The sequence below is a fragment of the Sturnira hondurensis genome, unplaced genomic scaffold, assembly GCF_014824575.4.
Source record: "Sturnira hondurensis isolate 20B ecotype Veracruz unplaced genomic scaffold, ASM1482457v3 Scaffold0013800, whole genome shotgun sequence".
NCBI classification, from domain to species: Eukaryota; Metazoa; Chordata; class Mammalia; order Chiroptera; family Phyllostomidae; genus Sturnira; species Sturnira hondurensis.
Genome location: NW_028086431.1, coordinates 202,005 through 219,318, shown reverse-complemented (window position 1 = coordinate 219,318; position 17,314 = coordinate 202,005). Strand labels below are relative to the sequence as shown.

At 40.0% G+C, this 17,314-nt stretch overlaps 1 protein-coding gene across 2 annotated transcripts in view; it reads right to left on the bottom strand.

Annotated features, from left to right (window-relative positions):
* The window catches only part of ARHGEF6 (Rac/Cdc42 guanine nucleotide exchange factor 6), a 173,609-nt gene extending 156,590 nt beyond the window's left edge, over positions 1-17,019 (bottom strand). Inside the window, exons 1-2 of one of the 2 annotated variants that reach the window (XM_037061996.1) lie at positions 16,635-17,019; positions 15,343-15,426 (exon numbers count right to left, since the gene is read on the bottom strand). In XM_037061996.1, coding sequence (XP_036917891.1) covers positions 15,343-15,426; positions 16,635-16,799 — 249 coding nt within the window. In that variant the 5' untranslated portion in view covers positions 16,800-17,019. The remainder of the gene's footprint in view (positions 1-15,342; positions 15,427-16,634) is intronic. The other variant, XM_037061995.1, reaches the window with a different exon arrangement.
* Between the last annotated feature and the right edge of the window lie 295 nt (positions 17,020-17,314).

Genomic DNA, 17,314 nt, shown 5'->3' with positions numbered 1-17,314 from the left:
GAATGAACAAACTGTGGTATACTCATACAATGGAATACTACTCAGCAACAAAAAGGAACAAACTACTGATACACTCCACAGCACAGATGAAATCTCAAATGCAAGATGATACATGAAAGAAGCCAGACTCAAAAAAATACACACTCTGATTCCATTTATATGACATCCTTTAATGGTAAAACCATGGGGTCAGAAAGCAGGTCAGTGATTGCCAGGGGAAGAGTGTAATTTTGGAGAGAGATGGAAGTGTTCTGAATTCATGTTATAGTTAATATAAAGTTTACTTAAATGCTAAAATACAAAGAGACACCAAGGCTTTGGCCACACTGCAGACCAGTTTACACAGAAGCTTGGTGGGAAGGACCCCTCCAATATTTGTATCCTTCAAAAGCACAGCATGTCACTCTAATTACAGCCATGTCTGAAAACCAAGGGGCTAGGTGTTCCTGTATATCATCAGTTCCTTTGGAGAGACAGCTTGACACATGGCAAACATAATGATTTCTGGACTATTTACATGAGTGATAACATTTTGGCACTGGGAGACTAGTAGTATTAGACATTTATATAGATTATCCCTAGACCAGCACTGTGTAATGGGCACAATGCCACCTCTGTCCCAGGATTGTTTGGGGTATTAAATAAAATAATATACTTAAAGCATCTAGCACAGTACCTAGAACATTGTAGATGCTTGAGAAATGGTGGGTACTCAACTCTCCTTCCTTTTTTGCACCTAAGTTCCTTAAATACAGTGATGAGCAGATTGCTGTAAATGAACAAAATCACACTCTCCAATTTCTCCTCCTGAACGAGGTTTTGTTTTTGTTTTTTTGTAAAGACTGAAGTAATACTATACTTGAACTAGGGATATCAGACCAATATCGGACATTTCTGTGCCCTAGTGACTCACTCTATTCAGTACCTTTTATCCTTGAAGGTGAATGAAGAGGAGGCTGATGGTGGAAAATACAAACCACAGACCCTCCTTCAGAAAGCTTTGCCCCTGTGCTATCACTTAAGAATAGAGCCAGCCCTGTGCAAAGACAAGGTCAAGATGTGAGTTGGCACAAAGAAAAGAAAAATATATTAGTAGCTCGAAAGATCTATAAAACACATACCAAATGGAATACTTTTGGATAAAATATCATGTTTTAGTAAAAACAAACAAACAAACAAACACAACCCTGAGCTGAGAACAGGAGATCCAGGTCAGAGTTTTGATGCTACCACTGGTTAGCTTCCTGACTTTGTTGAACTAAACTTTTGTTTTTCTGTCAAATGAAAGCAATGCCATCTCTCCCACATCCTTTACAAAGGCCTGGTGAGTTGCAGATAAGCAGAAGACATTCCAAAAAAATTAAGCAGCGAAGAAATGCAAGATGAGAATGCTAGCTGGAAATTTACTTTGTTCCAAATTCCAATCACCAACCACCATTGCCCCCCAGGACTGAGAACTCTCTGATATTAACTGCTTCAAGTACACCCAGAGACTACAATAGCCTGAAGCTTGTTTATGTAAAAAGAGAATGCAGCATTGGCTGGCATGTAGTATAATATTTTGCTTAAAAGAAATCCTTGGAAATGCCTCAGCTGAAGTACAAGGGCAGGCCCAGACCTTATGTTCTGGAGAAAGGTGCTCTCAGTCACGGAACACCAGAACTGTTGCTGGAGCAAATGATGTCATCAGAGCTCCTCTTACCATGGTCAATGTCAGAATTAAGATAGGAAGTCCAAGGACAAATTGTGGGGTTGTAAGGCAAATATATGTTAGAAAAGCAGTTGAGACCTTAGAATCTTGCTTTAAAAATTGTTAACACTTTACAAAACATCAACTGAAATTTATTCAATTGTATATTTTTATGTGAAGCTTTTATTGACAAAAATATATTCAGCTGGATAGAAAATATATTCCTTTACTCTGTTTTTATTCCCACTACACATTAAGAAAAAAGTCATGTGAATCACCTCTAGCCAAAACCAATAACAAATTAACAATATAAACATAAGATTTTTTAAGAGACAGAGATCAACCTAAGGACTCTTCACTCTACAGATAAGAAACGAATACCTCAAATACCTGTTGGGTTTTTAAGTGACTGGAAAATGAAAACTCAAAAATAACTATGAACACATTGGAATGTCTTATAGAATACAGGTCTTTCCCCATCCACAAACCATTTCTGCGACAGACCTGTGTACTCATTGCTGAAAATATCCCCAAATGTACGGATGCTGGAGATGGGAAGGGGAGGCATCAAATTAGTATCAAAAATAGAACTGTTGACTCCTTGCTCTGGTTGGGGAGGAGGTAAGAGGAATCTGGCATGATGCAAACCTTGAGAGCAGAGCCAGACAACTCACCACTAAGTTTGTCGCGTCCTCCCTCTGAGCCCTCAGTCTCTTTACCCCCCTCCGGGCACCCCGGATCTTAGGGCACTGGGAGGCCTTGGCAGAGAAGGAACCCCGACTAGGGCTGGGAACTAAGGCAGTAGGAGGAAGGGCGGCTCCTCTCTAAGGGGGGGGGGTCCTGGGGCACCACTCTTAGCCCTCACGCTATTCCTTTCCCCTGACCCGCTGCCCGCCTCCACCCCCACCCCCCAGGCAAGTCACCTGGCTCCGCCGCAGCCCGCTTGTCCTCCTGCAGCTTGCTCACTCCAGCCGCACCGCCGCCGCCTCCTGGAAGCAGCTCGTCCTCCAGAGTCACAGGGCAGGCAAGCGGGTGGGCTAGCCTGTGCCAAGGCTGCGGGAATCGTTCAACACAGCCGGAGCTGGGACACTGCCCTAAGCACTGCTGTCACCAGGGTGAAACTGGAGAGCTGGGCTCGGCTCCGTGGGGCAGGGAGGGGCAGCTGCAACTTTGGTCTTGGACACGGGCGAGGAGGGGGCGCCCGACTCCAAACTCCGTGCTGCGCCTGTAACCTTTCCGGTCCAGGAATTTTTTATGCCTTTTTTTTTTAACATAAAAAGGAACCAGATTCTTGCCCTCAAGTTCTTGCCTCCAGAGCTGTACCCCTCGGGTGGAGGACTGCGGGTCAATAAAGGGGTGGTGGAAGGTGTTGGCTGGAGACCCGCTTGACTAGGTGCGCTGGAGGCGAGCTGGGCCAGGGCTCACGGGGAGGCGCTGGGCTGGGAGTAGCTGCCTGGGGAACGAGCCTTTGTGGTTCCTCCGGACTCTGCTCAGCTGACCACACTGGCCCCCTCCTGCCTGGGACAAAGATTGGCCTGGAGGGACTGGGCCAGCAGCGGGGAAGCAATGACCCGGACTTGGATCACCCAAGTAGGAACTGGAAGTGACAGAGGCAGAGGGCAGAGAAGTAGTAGTAGTAGTAGTAGCAGTAGCAGCAGCAGCAGCAGCAGCAGCAGCAGCAGCAGCAGCAGCAACCCGAGTAGCTGTGGCAGCAGCAGAACCCCGGTGTAGCGGCTGCGGCCACACTGCGCATGCTGCTGGCGTCTGCTTCAGCCCTGAGTTCAGGGCTGCGGGCGCCTGGTCTGACCTCACAAACTAGCCTGCTTTAGTGGCCTGCTTCCTCCTCAAATCCCCGACATCCCCCGGACCCAAGGTCTATGGTGAGCTGGTGTAACACCCAAAGAAAGAAGCATTCTACAGTGGCCTTCCACATGCCTCCCTTCCCTGAACTATCCTGGATGCCCTTCCTGGGCTCTCTGATAACAGGCTCCAAATCAAATAGTCTCTTTGAGGGAGAATAAAAAAGGTTCATAATAGATGGGAAATATTTACAACATTATTGAAATCCAATTTTTAAAGAAACACAATTCATTTAAAGAAATACATTCATTCAGTAAAATATTAGGATAACCAGAGTCATTGGGTGTCATTTAATGTAACTCACAGAATGCTCTAGGTGCCAGATTTGTTCAACAGAAAAGGAAAATCCTCTTTAGTCTTCCTACTAGTTCAAATTGAGCAGCTAAATACACAAAGCTTTTCCCAGTGGAAACTGATGGAAAGGGACAAGTTAAAAATAGTGTCTAACACTTAGACATTATCAATCCCTACTCTACACTCTTCATTTTACTACTGAGTCAACAGAGGTGTAGAGAAGGGGACTCTGACTTCACACATGTGAAGGCAGGCTCAGGGCTTGAAGCTGCTGATACCTATTACAGCTATTGGGTAGTTGCCTGGCCTTATGTCTCACTCCTCTAGGGAAGTTCTACTCTCCTTGAGCTGGAGCTCTTTTGTGGGAGATTTAGCCTTGATTTATGATCATTAGTAGATCTGCATTCCTTCCAAAACTGCTTCCCTTCAGAGCAGCCCCTGGGAAATGGCAAAGCATCTATCCCACAGGCCTCACTTTGGGGAGGGCACCCATGCTGTTCCAGTTACAAGGCATATGGAGTGAGTCAGGGAGACAGGAGGCAGTGAGGGGGTGAGGGCAAAGAGAAAAAGCCACAATGATACCAGCTGGTGAGAGAGAGAAGAGAAGAAAAGAGAAGAGAAGAGAAGAGAAGAGAAGAGAAGAGAAGAGAAGAGAAGAGAAGAGAAGAGAAGAGAAGAGAAGAGAGAAAAAAGAGGCACTAACTGAGCCGATATCGATATAGATATAGATATAGATATAGATATAGATATACTCATATGTATTCAATGAAATCCTTCATGAACAAAACATCTTTTTACAAAGTAGGCTTGGGCCAGCAGGACAATAGGAGATGGTAAGGAGTCCTTAGAAATGGATTGGTAGTAAGGGTGACAGGGGACAAAGTAGGAGAACCTGCTGGAAGTGAGGTGGGAGAATCCTAGCTGAAAAGAAAACCAGTCATGGAACAATGCAGTCATAGATGTACCAACCAACCAGGCCACTCTGGGGACATACAGTTCCAACCAACCAGAACTGTATATATCCCCAACTCCTACCAAGCTCAAAGGCAGAACAAAACCAAAACTACCATGTCTAGACTACTATTGTGAAGGGACTTCCTAGTCACACTAGTGACACTCTACCTAGACTTGAGGATTTTTTCATATGTTCTGGAAGATTTTATCTTGAGATCTGTGTGTCCTCCCCGCCTCCTCCATTCTGTAAAGAAATAGGTCAGATATACATATTTGGTTCACAGAAAAGGAAATACAAATGGAATAAAAAAGAGTAATAAGATGCCCAAACTCATTTGGAATCATGAAATACAAAAATATAGCAATAAATGAAATACCATTTTCACCCAACAATTTAACAAACATTAAAGATAATATCGAGGGCTGCCAAAGACATGAGTAAGAAGGCACTTTCTATACTACTAGTGGAAGTAGAACTTTGTACAGCATTTTTGTAGAGGAATTTGAGAGTTTCTATAGAATTTTGACACAGTAATTGTATTTTTATGAAGGAAGATGTTTCAAGAATAATCACAGGTGTGCACAAATCTCTATATGCATATCCAACATAATCTACTGAGATTTATCCCAGGAATGCGAGATTGATTTAACATATAAAATTAATCAATATAATACCACATATCAATATAATAAAGGCCAAAAATCAATGGCCATCTTAGTAAAAGCAGAAAAAAAAAAAACCCTTTGACAAAATCCAGCATCCTTTCATGATTAAAAACATTCAAAAAAGTTGGAATAGAAGGGAACTTGTTCAACCTGATAAAGGGCATCTATGAAAAACCCACAGCTAACACACTTTATGGTGAAAGACTGAAAACTTTCCCTAAGATCAAAAACAAGACTAGCATGTTCTGGCTGGTGTGGCTAAGTGGGTTGATTGCCAGCCTGTGAACCATTAGGGTTGGGGGAGTGGGAGAGGCAGCCGATCGATGTTTCTTTCCCTCTCTTTCTCCCTCCTTTCCCACTCTCTAAAAATAAATAAGTAAACAAACAAACATAAAAGACTAGCATGTCCATTCTCATTGCTTCTATTCAACATTGTACTGAAAATTCTAGCCAGGCAAATTAGGTAAAAAAATGACATAAAAGGCATCCAATTTTGAAAGAAAGAAGTAAAACTATCTCTATGCACAGATGACATGATATACAAGAAAACCACAAGAAATGTAAAAAACTAGTATAGCTAATAAATAAGCTCGGCAAGGTTGAAGTATACAAATATTACTTCAAAAAGATTAGTATACAAAAGTCAATTTCATTTTATACATTTGCAATGAACAATACAAATGTAAAACTTAGAAAACAATTCTATTTACAATAGCATCAAGAGGAATAAAATACTACGAATGTATTTTATTACACCACATAAGCATAAAAGCCATTAAATATCACCAAGGAGGTACAAGACATGTGCAATGAAAACTGCACAACATTGTTGAATAAAATTTTAAAAGACCTAAATACATAGAAATGTCTTCTGTATTGTGGATCAGAAGACCATATGGTCTCACCTATAAGTAGAATCTAATCAACAAAACAAACAAGCAAGCAAAATATAACCAGAGACACTGAAATAAATAACAAACTGACAGTAACCAGAGGGGAAGTGGAAGGGGATTACAGGGGGAAAGGAGGGAAAAGTTGTCAAGGAACACGTATAAAGGACACATGGATAAAGACAAAGGGGGATAGGATCGAGGGTGGGAGGTGGGGATGGCTGGGGTGGTGGGACGAGTGGAAGGAGAGAAATGGAGACAACTGTACTTGAACAACAATAAAAACAAAAAACAAACCAGAAATGCCCTGACTATCCAGTGAAGCAAAACATCGCTGTTTTGATTTGGGGTGAGGGCACAAGCCTGGGTTGCCCATCAGGGTGTGTGCAAGAGACAATCGATCAATGTTTCTCTTTCTCCCTTTCTCCCTCCCTTACCCCTTCTCTAAGAACAAATAAATATGATCTTTTTAACCACCCAAAAATATTGTTAAAATGGCATTAGTCACCAAAGTAATATACAGATTGAACACAATCCCTACCAAAACTCCAGCTGACTTTTTGCAAAAATGGACAGGCTGATCCTAAAATCCATATGGGCACAAAAGGCATCCAGAATAGCTAAGATGATTTTGAAAATAAGGAATAAAGTTGGAAAACTCACACATTCTGATTTGAAAACTTACTACAAAATTACATTAATCAATTCAATGGATAGAAGAATAGTCTTTTCAACAAATGGTGTTGAGACAACTGGATACCCATATATAAAAGAATGAACTTGGACTCTTCACACCACATAAAAAAATTAACTCAAAATTGATCAAAGACATAAATATAAGTGCTAAAAATATAACACTCTTGGAAGAATACATGGGAATAAATCTGCATGACCTTGCACTAAGCAATGGTTTCTTAGATATAATACCCAAACACAAGCAACAAAAGAAAAAATAAGTGAATTATGCTTTATCAAAATTAAAAAATAAATTGTGTTTCATAGGATACTATCAAATTTGGGGAGGTGCTTCAGAGAGTGCTTTCTTTCCCAGGTGTCTCAGCAGACTTACCTGACCAGTTATTAGCTGTGTGATCCTCTGAGACCCTAGGACACCATCAGCATATGAGAACACAAAGATGGAGGTCACTTGGAGAGACCAACTGGCCAGTCAAAGAGTTACAGGCAGCAGTTCTTTAACATGGTTACAATGTCCCACAGCCAATACTCAAATTGTCAGTGCACTGTTGCATCTCTGGCTTCATTTTTCTGCATATCCAAACTGATCATTTCAAGTGGATACTTTTTTTTAGATAAAGAGTAGTGGGTTCTGGGCAATAGTCAAGCCTTGTCCTTTTTGTATTTTGTATATTAACAGTTTTATAGCATCAATAAAAATCTATACCAGGTACTGTGCAAAGTATTTCAGGCCTGGGAAATATTCTATATAAAGTGATAAGATATGGAAACAACCTAAATACCCATCAATGGATAAATGGATAAAATCATGTGATGTATATATACAATGAAATATTATTCACCCATGAAAAGGGAGGATAGCCTGCCATCTACAACAATAGATAGGCCTTGAGCACATTATTCTAAGAGAGATAAGTCGGAGAAAGACAAATAGGGTATGATATCACTTATAGTGCAATCTAAAAAAAGTCAAATCTGAAAAAAATGAAGAAAGAATAATGGTCACTAGAGAATGGGGTGGGGGAATAAAAATTGATGTTTAAGGGTAAAAACTTGCAATGAGTAGTAAGAAGCCATAGTGATTGAATGCACAGTAGAATAAATATAGGCAACAATATTGTACTATGACTACATAATGTGGGCAATCATATTACAATATATAAATGTATCAGAATAACACATTGTACACCTTAAATTTACACAATGTTGTATGTCAAATATGGTCAGTTAAAAATAAGTTAATTTTTTAGATTTCCAGTCAAGATGGTAGTATAGGTAAACATGGCCCAATTCCTCACACAACCACATCAAAATTACAATTAAAATATAGAAGAAACATCATTAGAACCATCAGAAATTGAGTTGAATGGGAGTCTGACAATGACAGTATTAAAGAAACAACATCTATTCAGACTGGTAAGGGAGGCAGAGATGTAGAACAGGGTGGTCCCATATCCATGTGTCGTGGATAAAAATTCAGGAGGTATATCTCAGGAGAGAGGGGTCCCAACCCCATACCACACCCCCAGCCCAGGGTTCCAGTGCCAGGAAAATAAGTTTCTATAACTTCTGACTGCAAAAACCAGCAGGGATCTAGACAGTGGAAGAAACTTCTGGATTCCCAAGCAGTTCCCCTTAAATAACTCATACACAGACTTACTCAGACTCTCCCTTTCAGCTCCAGCACTGGGGTAGCAGCTTGAAAGACACCAGTGGCATACAGGGAGGAACTGAAGGGCCTGGCATCAAGTCAGGAACTGGGGGACAGCTTTGTCCCAGAAAGAAAGATGGACAAAGGCCATTGCCCCTTTCCTGAGCCCTCCCCCAACAGAGTCACAGAACAAGCAGGCCAGTGCCGTATCTGAGACTCCATCAACCTGGCTAAAACTGTAGGCCCCACCCTGGAGATCCCTGAAGACTTTATTCCATCCAAGTTATGGGCCCACCCAAATTGTTAACAGTGACTTTTCCATATTAATAGCTGGTCTTGGCTAGTGCTTCAAAACTTCCTAAATCCTCTCAAACAAGCAAAAGCTTGTTTGAGAACTAGCCTCAGTAAGCTCCTAGTTCCTATACCTTTAGTTAAGTGGCACCAGGCCCAGCACTAGCAGCAGCCAGCCTAGATTCACAGCTTGGCTTTGCAAGGAAATCTCCAAGAACAGAACATGTAGCAGCCATCTCAGATTGCTTTATAGCTCATGCAGAGTGGCCCTGGGTGAAACATAAGAGTAGGCTAACCTTGGCCTACACCACCTGGGACACCCCAGAACCTGCATACCCAGTGAACAGCTACAGGCCATGTTGGAACACCACCACCCTACCCCTGCACAGCTGATCATCCACAGAGGGCAGAGGTTGGTGGGCAGTGGGCACAGGCAGTCCTAGCAGCTGACTGGCCTGGGTAAATCCCTCCAATTGACCTGCTGACACTAACCAAGGCTCAACCATAAGAGGAGGGAATACTCAGCCCACACAAAAGGTACACCTCAAGTACTCAGCTTCAGTGATAGGGGAGGCCATGCCACCAGACCCTATAGGACACCTACTTCATTAGGCCACACTACCAAGACACAGAATCAAATTAGCTCTACTTAATACATAGGAACAAACACAGGGAGCCTGCCAAAATGAGGAGAGAAAAAAACATGGCCCATATGAGAAAACAGCTCAAAACTCCAGAAAAATAACTAAACAAAATAGAGATAAGCAATCTATCAGATGTGGAGTTCAAAACACAGTTTATAAGGATGCTCAAGGAATTTAGCGAAGACCTCAGCAGCATGAAAAATATCCAGTAAGAAACAAAGGATACACTAATTGAAATGAAGAACAATTTACAGGGAAACAACAGTAGAGTGGAAGAAGCTGAGAATCAAATCAATGATTTAGAACATAAGGAAGCATGAAATAAGGAATCAAAACAAGAAAAAAGAGTCCAAAAATCAAAGATAGTGTAAGCAGCCTATGGGATAACTTCAAGCATTCCAACACTTGCATCATAGTGATGCCAGCAGGAGAAGAGAAAGAGCAAGAAATTTAAAATCTATTTGAAAAAATAATGAAACCTTCCCTAATTTGGTAAAGGAAGGAGACATGCAAGTCCAGGAAGCACAGAGTCCCAAACAACATGGATGCAAAGAGGCCCACTGTAAGACGCATCATAATTAAAATGCCAAATGTTGACAATAAGGAGAGAATCTTAAAAGCAGCAAGAGAGAAATTAGTTACCTACAGGAGAGTTCCCAAAAGACTGTCAGTGCATTTCTCAAAAGAAACTTTGAAGGCTAGAAGGGATTGGAAAGAAATGTTCAAAGTCATGAAAAGTAGGGACCTACAGCCAAGATTGCTCTACTTAGCTAAAAATGCCTTTTAGAGTCAAAGGGCAGATAAAGAGCTTCCCAGACAAGAAAAAAAATAAAGAAATTCCTCACCACCAAGCCATTATTATATGAAATGTTAAAGGGACTTATTTAACAAAAAGAAGATCAAAACTATGAACAATAAAATGGCAATAAATACATATCTATCAACAATTGAATCTCAAAAACAAACTAAGCAAACAAGAAGAAGAGAGACAGAATCGTGGATATGGAGAACATTTTGACGGTTGGCTGATGGGAGGGGGTGTGGAGAAATGGGTGAAGAGGTGGGGAGATTAAGAAATTCCAATAGGTAGAATTCCAGGCAAGATGGAGGCACAGGTAGAAACCCTTTTGCTTCCTTGCACAACTAAAAGGAGGATAGCAACCAATCTAAAATCAAAAACAACCAAAAGTGCCAGAAAAACAAACTACATGGAACTCTGACAGCCAAGGAATTAAAGAAAAGTCAACCAGAACAACCAGACCAGTGAGAACCCATGTCAAGACAGTGGATGGCTCAGGTGGGGCTGGCTAAAGGCAAATCTGAGACTCAGATTTGACTGTGGACTACAGCAGTTGTTGTGGTGGGAGAAATGCCCAATCTCACATGAGAATTTATTGAAAAGTGGGCTACAGTCAGGCAGGTGAGCTGCATTGTTCCCTCTTTGGCCCCTCCCCTACAGGCAGCGCCACAGCACAGCAAAGAGGGTTGCCCAGCCTGGGTGAATAACTAAGGCCCTGCTCCCTTACAACTTAACACATGCAGTGAGACAAAGAAATATGGCCAAATGAATGAAGAGAGCAAAACCTCAGAAAGAGATAAACAATGAGGAGATAGCCAACCTATCTGATGGAGAATTTAAAGCCCTGGTAATCAACATGCTCACAGAACTGATTGAGCTTGGTTGAAAAATGAAGAAACAAATGAAAGATACCCCCCCAAAATAAAGCAAAATATTCAGGGAACAGAAAGGAAACCAGAACTTAAAGCAACAATTTGGAACAAAAGGGAAAAATAAACATCCAACTGGAACAGAATGAAGAAACAAGAATTCATAAAAGTGAAGAGACTTACAAACCTCTAGGACAGGTTGAAATGTTCAATATCTGAATTATGGGGGTACAAGAAGAAGAACAACAACAAGAAATTGAAAACTTATTTCAACAAATAATGAAGGAAAACTTCCCCAATCTGGTGAAAAAATAGATGTCCAGAAAGTTCAGAAAGCCCAGAGAGTCCCCAAGAAGTTGGACCCAAAGAGGAACACACCAAAACACATCATCATTAAGTTAGCCAAGATTAAAGATAAAGAGAGGATCCAAAAGTAGCAAGAGAAAAGGAAACATTTACCTACAAAGGAGTTCCCATTAGACTATCAACTGCTTTCTCAAAGGATACCTTGCAGGCAAGAAGGAGCTGGAAAGAAGTATTCCAAGTCATGAAAGGCAAGGACCTACATTTAAGATTGCTCTATCCAGCAAAGCTTTCATTTAGAATGGAAGGGTAGATCAAGTGCTTCACAGATAAGGTCAAGTTAAAGGAGTTCATCATCACCAAGCCCTTATTATATGAAATATAAAAGGAACCTATCTAAGAAAAAGAAGTTCAAAAATATAAACAAAATGATGAAAAATTCACAACTATCAAAAAATGAACCTAAAAGAAAAGAAAAACAATTAAAACAAAAACTACACAAACAATTAGAACAGGAACAGAATCAGAGAAATGGACATTACATGGAGGGATTTCAGTGGGGAGGGGGAAGGGAGGAATAGGAGGGGAAAGGTACAGGGAAGAAGAAGCATAATTAGTAGGCATAAAATACATGGGAAGAGATAAAAATGGTATAGGAAACAGAGAACTCCAAGAACTTATAAGTACAACCCATGGACATGAACTAAGTGGGGAGAATGCTGGAGAGTTGGGGGATACAGGGTGGAGGGGGGATAAAGGGGAAAAATTAGGAAAACTGTAATAGCATAATCAATAAAAATACTTAAAAATAAAAAAATAAAGTTTAAAAAAAAGAAATGTTACTAAGTAGTTACAGAATAGTCATGGAGATGTACAGTACCATTTAGGAAATGGAGTAGCCAAAGAACTTATATGCATGACCCATGGACATGAACAATGGTGGGGGAATTGCCTGAGGGAGTAAGGGGGTACAAAGGAAAAATTGGAACAACTGTAATAATATAATCCATAAAATATGATAAAAATAAGTTATTTTTTAATATTTTATTTATTTTTCTTCAGAGAGGAAGGGAAGGAGAGAAGGAGAGAAACATCAATGTATGGTTGCCTCTCGTGGGTCCCCCTCTGGGGACTAGCCTGCAACCCAGGCCTGTGCCCTGACTGGGAATCAAACCACAATCCTTCAGTTCACAGGCCCACACTCAATCCACCAAGCCACACCAACCAGGGCAAGTTATTATTTTTTTTAATTTGCAAAGATTTTAAGCCTGTCTAGGATCTCGAGACTGTATGGTCAGTATTCTTGGTTGCTGGGTGAACACTTGCTCAGTTTTCAGTCTCACGTATTTATTTTATTAAATTTTCCTAGGTGTTCTAGAAGTGCCTCAATATGGCTCTTACATACCTTTTACAGGCATAATTTTGCATACAGTACTGCCTAGTAATAACAGTAACATTGAGCAGTTATAATGTATGCCTTATGTACAGTGATATATCAAGTGCCTTAGATGTATTTTCTCATTGGACAACTAAAAAAGTCCTATGCAATAGATATTATTAATGTTTGCACTATACAGATGAAGAAACTGGAGCTTAAAGAGACCAAGTAACTTTCTTGTTCATCACTCTATTTCCAGTGCACAGGACAGTACCTTGTTTGTAATAGAGACCCCTCTCCCCAAAATAAACAAATGAATAATTGATTTAGAGAGAAAATTCTGGGAAGTCTGGGAAACACTAGGAATCCTTTTTCCCACCTGGATGGCAACTGTACTGGCAGAATCTGTCTGATGTAATTATTAAGAGCGCTGGAGTCTATTCAAAGTTAATTTAGTCTATTTTCTCTTTTAGCACTGTAGCTAGCAGCTACCAATACCCACTCTTCCCAATTCCCTGTCAGGGAGCTGCTCATGCATTCCAAGAGCAGTTTGAAGAAGCCAGAATAAGCAGTAAGACCTCAGCACCTCCGCCCATCTACCCTGAAAAGAGGCCAAGTAACTTTTCCCAGAGTCACATAGTCATTAACTGACCAAGCCAAGACTCTGGCTCAGGTCTGTCAAATTGGAGAAGGTATGTTTTTAACCATGGTGCCAATATTTCCTTATTACAATATACATATAAGGTTCAAGCCAGCCTGAATTATCAAAAAAAGATAAAAACATTACAAGTGCCTTCATTAAGAAAATGAAAATTATGATATACTTTTTAGAAATACTTCTATCAAAGTAGATAAAATATTTTAAGCATTAGTGCTTAAAGAAGTAAGCATTACTTATTAGAAAAAATCCACTTTTGTGAAACAACTCATTCTCCAGCATTGCCAAATCCAAAATGTGTTTCTGTATTATCTAATACTCTCAGAACTGCAAAGCAGCTCAGTATACCTTCTGGCAGTTTCAGAGCACAGAAGTCTTTGGCAACTTCACCATGTTTTCATTTGACTAGTAAAAATGAAAATACCATGATATATTCCGTGGTAACCATCATTCTATAAGGGATATAAAGTGGGCTCAGGCCTTACCTACCTCAAAAGCCAATGTGTACACACACATGTGCCCATATGTACATGTGTGTGCATACACACACAGAGAGAGCTAAAATTGGGCAATAGGGAAACCTGGAATAAAATATTCTGAGGCAAAATATTCTGATGCTATGGGGAAAATTCTAAAGCAAGCAATGTTTATGTGGGGGCAAAGCTACTTGTACTACTATTAATAATAATAGCTAACACTTGGAGAATACTATGTGTCATGCATTTTTCAATGAACATGTATTCACTGAAATCTCATACCAATCCTACGAGATAGGTGCTGTTATTATTCCCACTTTACAGCTAAGGAGAATGAGGCATAGAGGCATTGTTAAGTAACATGTCAAAGATCACAAAGGTACTAGTAAGAGAGAACTGAGATTTGAACTCAGCCAGTCTAATGTCAGTCAGAGTCCATGTTCAAACTACTATTAATACTCCTCCTCAAATAATACTATTAATGTATGTCTACACTTCTTATGTCTCTGATCCTGTACTGTTCACTCCACATACATTATCTCATAGTTGTTTTTTGAGGTTGGAGTTCTTAATTCTAAATTATTATGCAGTATCTCATTAGATCTTTAAAACGACCCCACGAGGTACCTATTATTGTGCCCATAAAAACACAGAGTCATAGAGAAGTTAAGTAAATTTGCACACAGGCAAAAATACCAACTGTGCTTCAGTAAATCCCCTATATGTACAGTAAGGATTCATATAATATAAAATAATGTAACATAAATTTAATATACAATTTCTACCTCAGTACTAGGTTCTCTCAGCTTTTCAAAGCCCTTGTTCTAGAGTGTTGTTAATGGGGAAAAATAACAATAGACTTTCCTCTCTTCCCAACTCAGGCAGAATGCAGTGAACTTCTACAGCAGCCATTGGCCCACTTTTGGTTCCCCTTAGTAGAAAAGCACACCACAAAAGTTCTGTCACCAGAAGCCTGCTTTCAAGGCTTGGATGCTCTATCTGAAAGATACCGTGTTTTGAGTTTTGTTCTGTTTTGAAAATGCTTCCTGGAAAAGCCAAACTAGGAAGCTTCCACTGGAGCCACCAATCTCAACCATGGTTTCTGTAAAATGTTTTTTTCTGTTTAACAGAGAAAATAAACCAAGGACTTTTACTACAACACCACCTTCACTAGCAGAGTGAAAAACCAATGATAACAAGGAAGGCAATCTGGGTGGGCTTACCTCCACTTGAAGGGTTGCAGATCCTTTCAGGAAGTAATTGATGTTGTTGATGCAGTCAGATTCTGTTTGGGGCTCCAAACAGTACTAGAGAAACATAGTCAAATGTCACTTGGAATCTGTTATCTCATACCGAGCGTACTATATATGCCATTCACTAACAACTACATAGACAGGTGTTTTGAGGCAGGGAGCAACACTGCTGTCAATCCAGGAAGAGAAATAACCACTAAAGGAAGTGATGCAAAAATCTAAACGGTTAGTCTTTATTTCAAATGTCACCAAACCTTAGTCTCAAGCTATCTCTACTTATAAAATTTTTCTCATGTTATTTTTGCCTAAGTGTGGTGATAGCAAATCAGAGAAACCCAGACATTTTTTTGAGCTTGGTTTTGCTTTCAACTTATTTCCTTGCTCCCTCCTCTTCATGATAATTTATTCAAGTATATTTCCCCTTTGTTGTTCTCTGCATTTTATCGCATTTCGATACCTTTTACTACCCTTTTCTCACTGGTTTTCAAGTTTAAGAAATTATAAGTAAATCAATTTCTTTGATAAAAAAACAAACTGTTTCATGAAGGCAAAAGAACTGTGCTCACGGACACACTGCCTGCCAACCTTAAGAATATGGGTGTAGGACTTTAATTTTAAACTCATTTAAGGTGTCTGTCTTAGAAATTATCCATCTTGTGATCACAGGTTTCCAACACTAAAAATTTTTGATTTTTAAAAGAGAATAAAAGTAGTTTCACTTTGAAAACATGTTGCACTTGAAATATATTTGGTTTTTATTCTTTTAACAAACCTATGTGACATTTGGGATTATTTCTCCTAGTTGCTAAATAGTCTCTCTTTCAATGGATATTTTATTTGTTTGAGAAAATCTACATTGATTTTAGTCAAGCTGTCACTGAACATTATCAACATCTGTTATAAATCATCCCATTACTGCACAGACTCATATACACCCCAAATTCAAAACATGTCCTTGGTACACAAAGAGGTGTAACACTTATCTCTATGATAGACCAAGCTGTGATATAGGTGTTCTCCTTGCTCCTAGTATCCATGTTGTAACAGGTTTTATAATACTAATACTTGGTGGCCAATTACTAAAAGATAATGTTTCATTTTCTGACTTTTTCAAAGTATAAAAACAGTAAGAAAGAATGCCTAACTTTCAGAAAGAAATTAAAGTAGGAGAGTCCTAGGAAAAAGGCAATAGAAAATCTCAAGAGTTACATTATTGCTCTCTCGTCATAAGCACTCCCAAAGATACTGCAAATGTTTCTTACCTTTTCTACAGAACCAGGCCTCAGTCTGTTGATCAGTTTACACAGCACTACCCCATTTTTCAGTGAAGACTTCAAGAACTCCTCTGGATCACAGATGGTCTTTTTGGGGGAATCTAAAACTCCCAAGGATATAAGCCATGTTACGATTTGCTCTTCTGGATTCATTACTGAGGACTGTGTGCTCCGAACAGCTTTCTGGGGCAGCTGCAAGGACTAAGCCACATCCGCGATTGCATCTGCTGTTGTCTTCCTTTTTATGAGTTCTCTTCTGGTGCTTGCAGAGCAAAGCTTTAAAACAACTTTTCTTAGACAATGGTGGAGCCCACTAAAATCATGGGATTTCAAAGCCACAGAGATCACACTCAAAGATGTGGAAAGAGAATGAATGTAAAAATCTGGATAACACTGTTTTTTTTTTCCAAAATCTGCAAAACAAATTCATTAGAATAAAAAAGAAGAAATGCACACACACACACAACAGTGCAAGAAGCTGTAAAGGAAGGAAGTGAGGAGGATGCTGGGGAGGGAGGAGAAAGAAGGAAGCAAGTGCTCTTGGAAAACAGAGGTGAGCTAGCACTTCAGCCCCAACCTTGGAAATGAAACACTGTTGGGTCAGTCTGGGAAAATGCTGTCAATAAATACTTTAGCCTCAGTGAAAATCTAGCTTCTGTCAGGAGGAA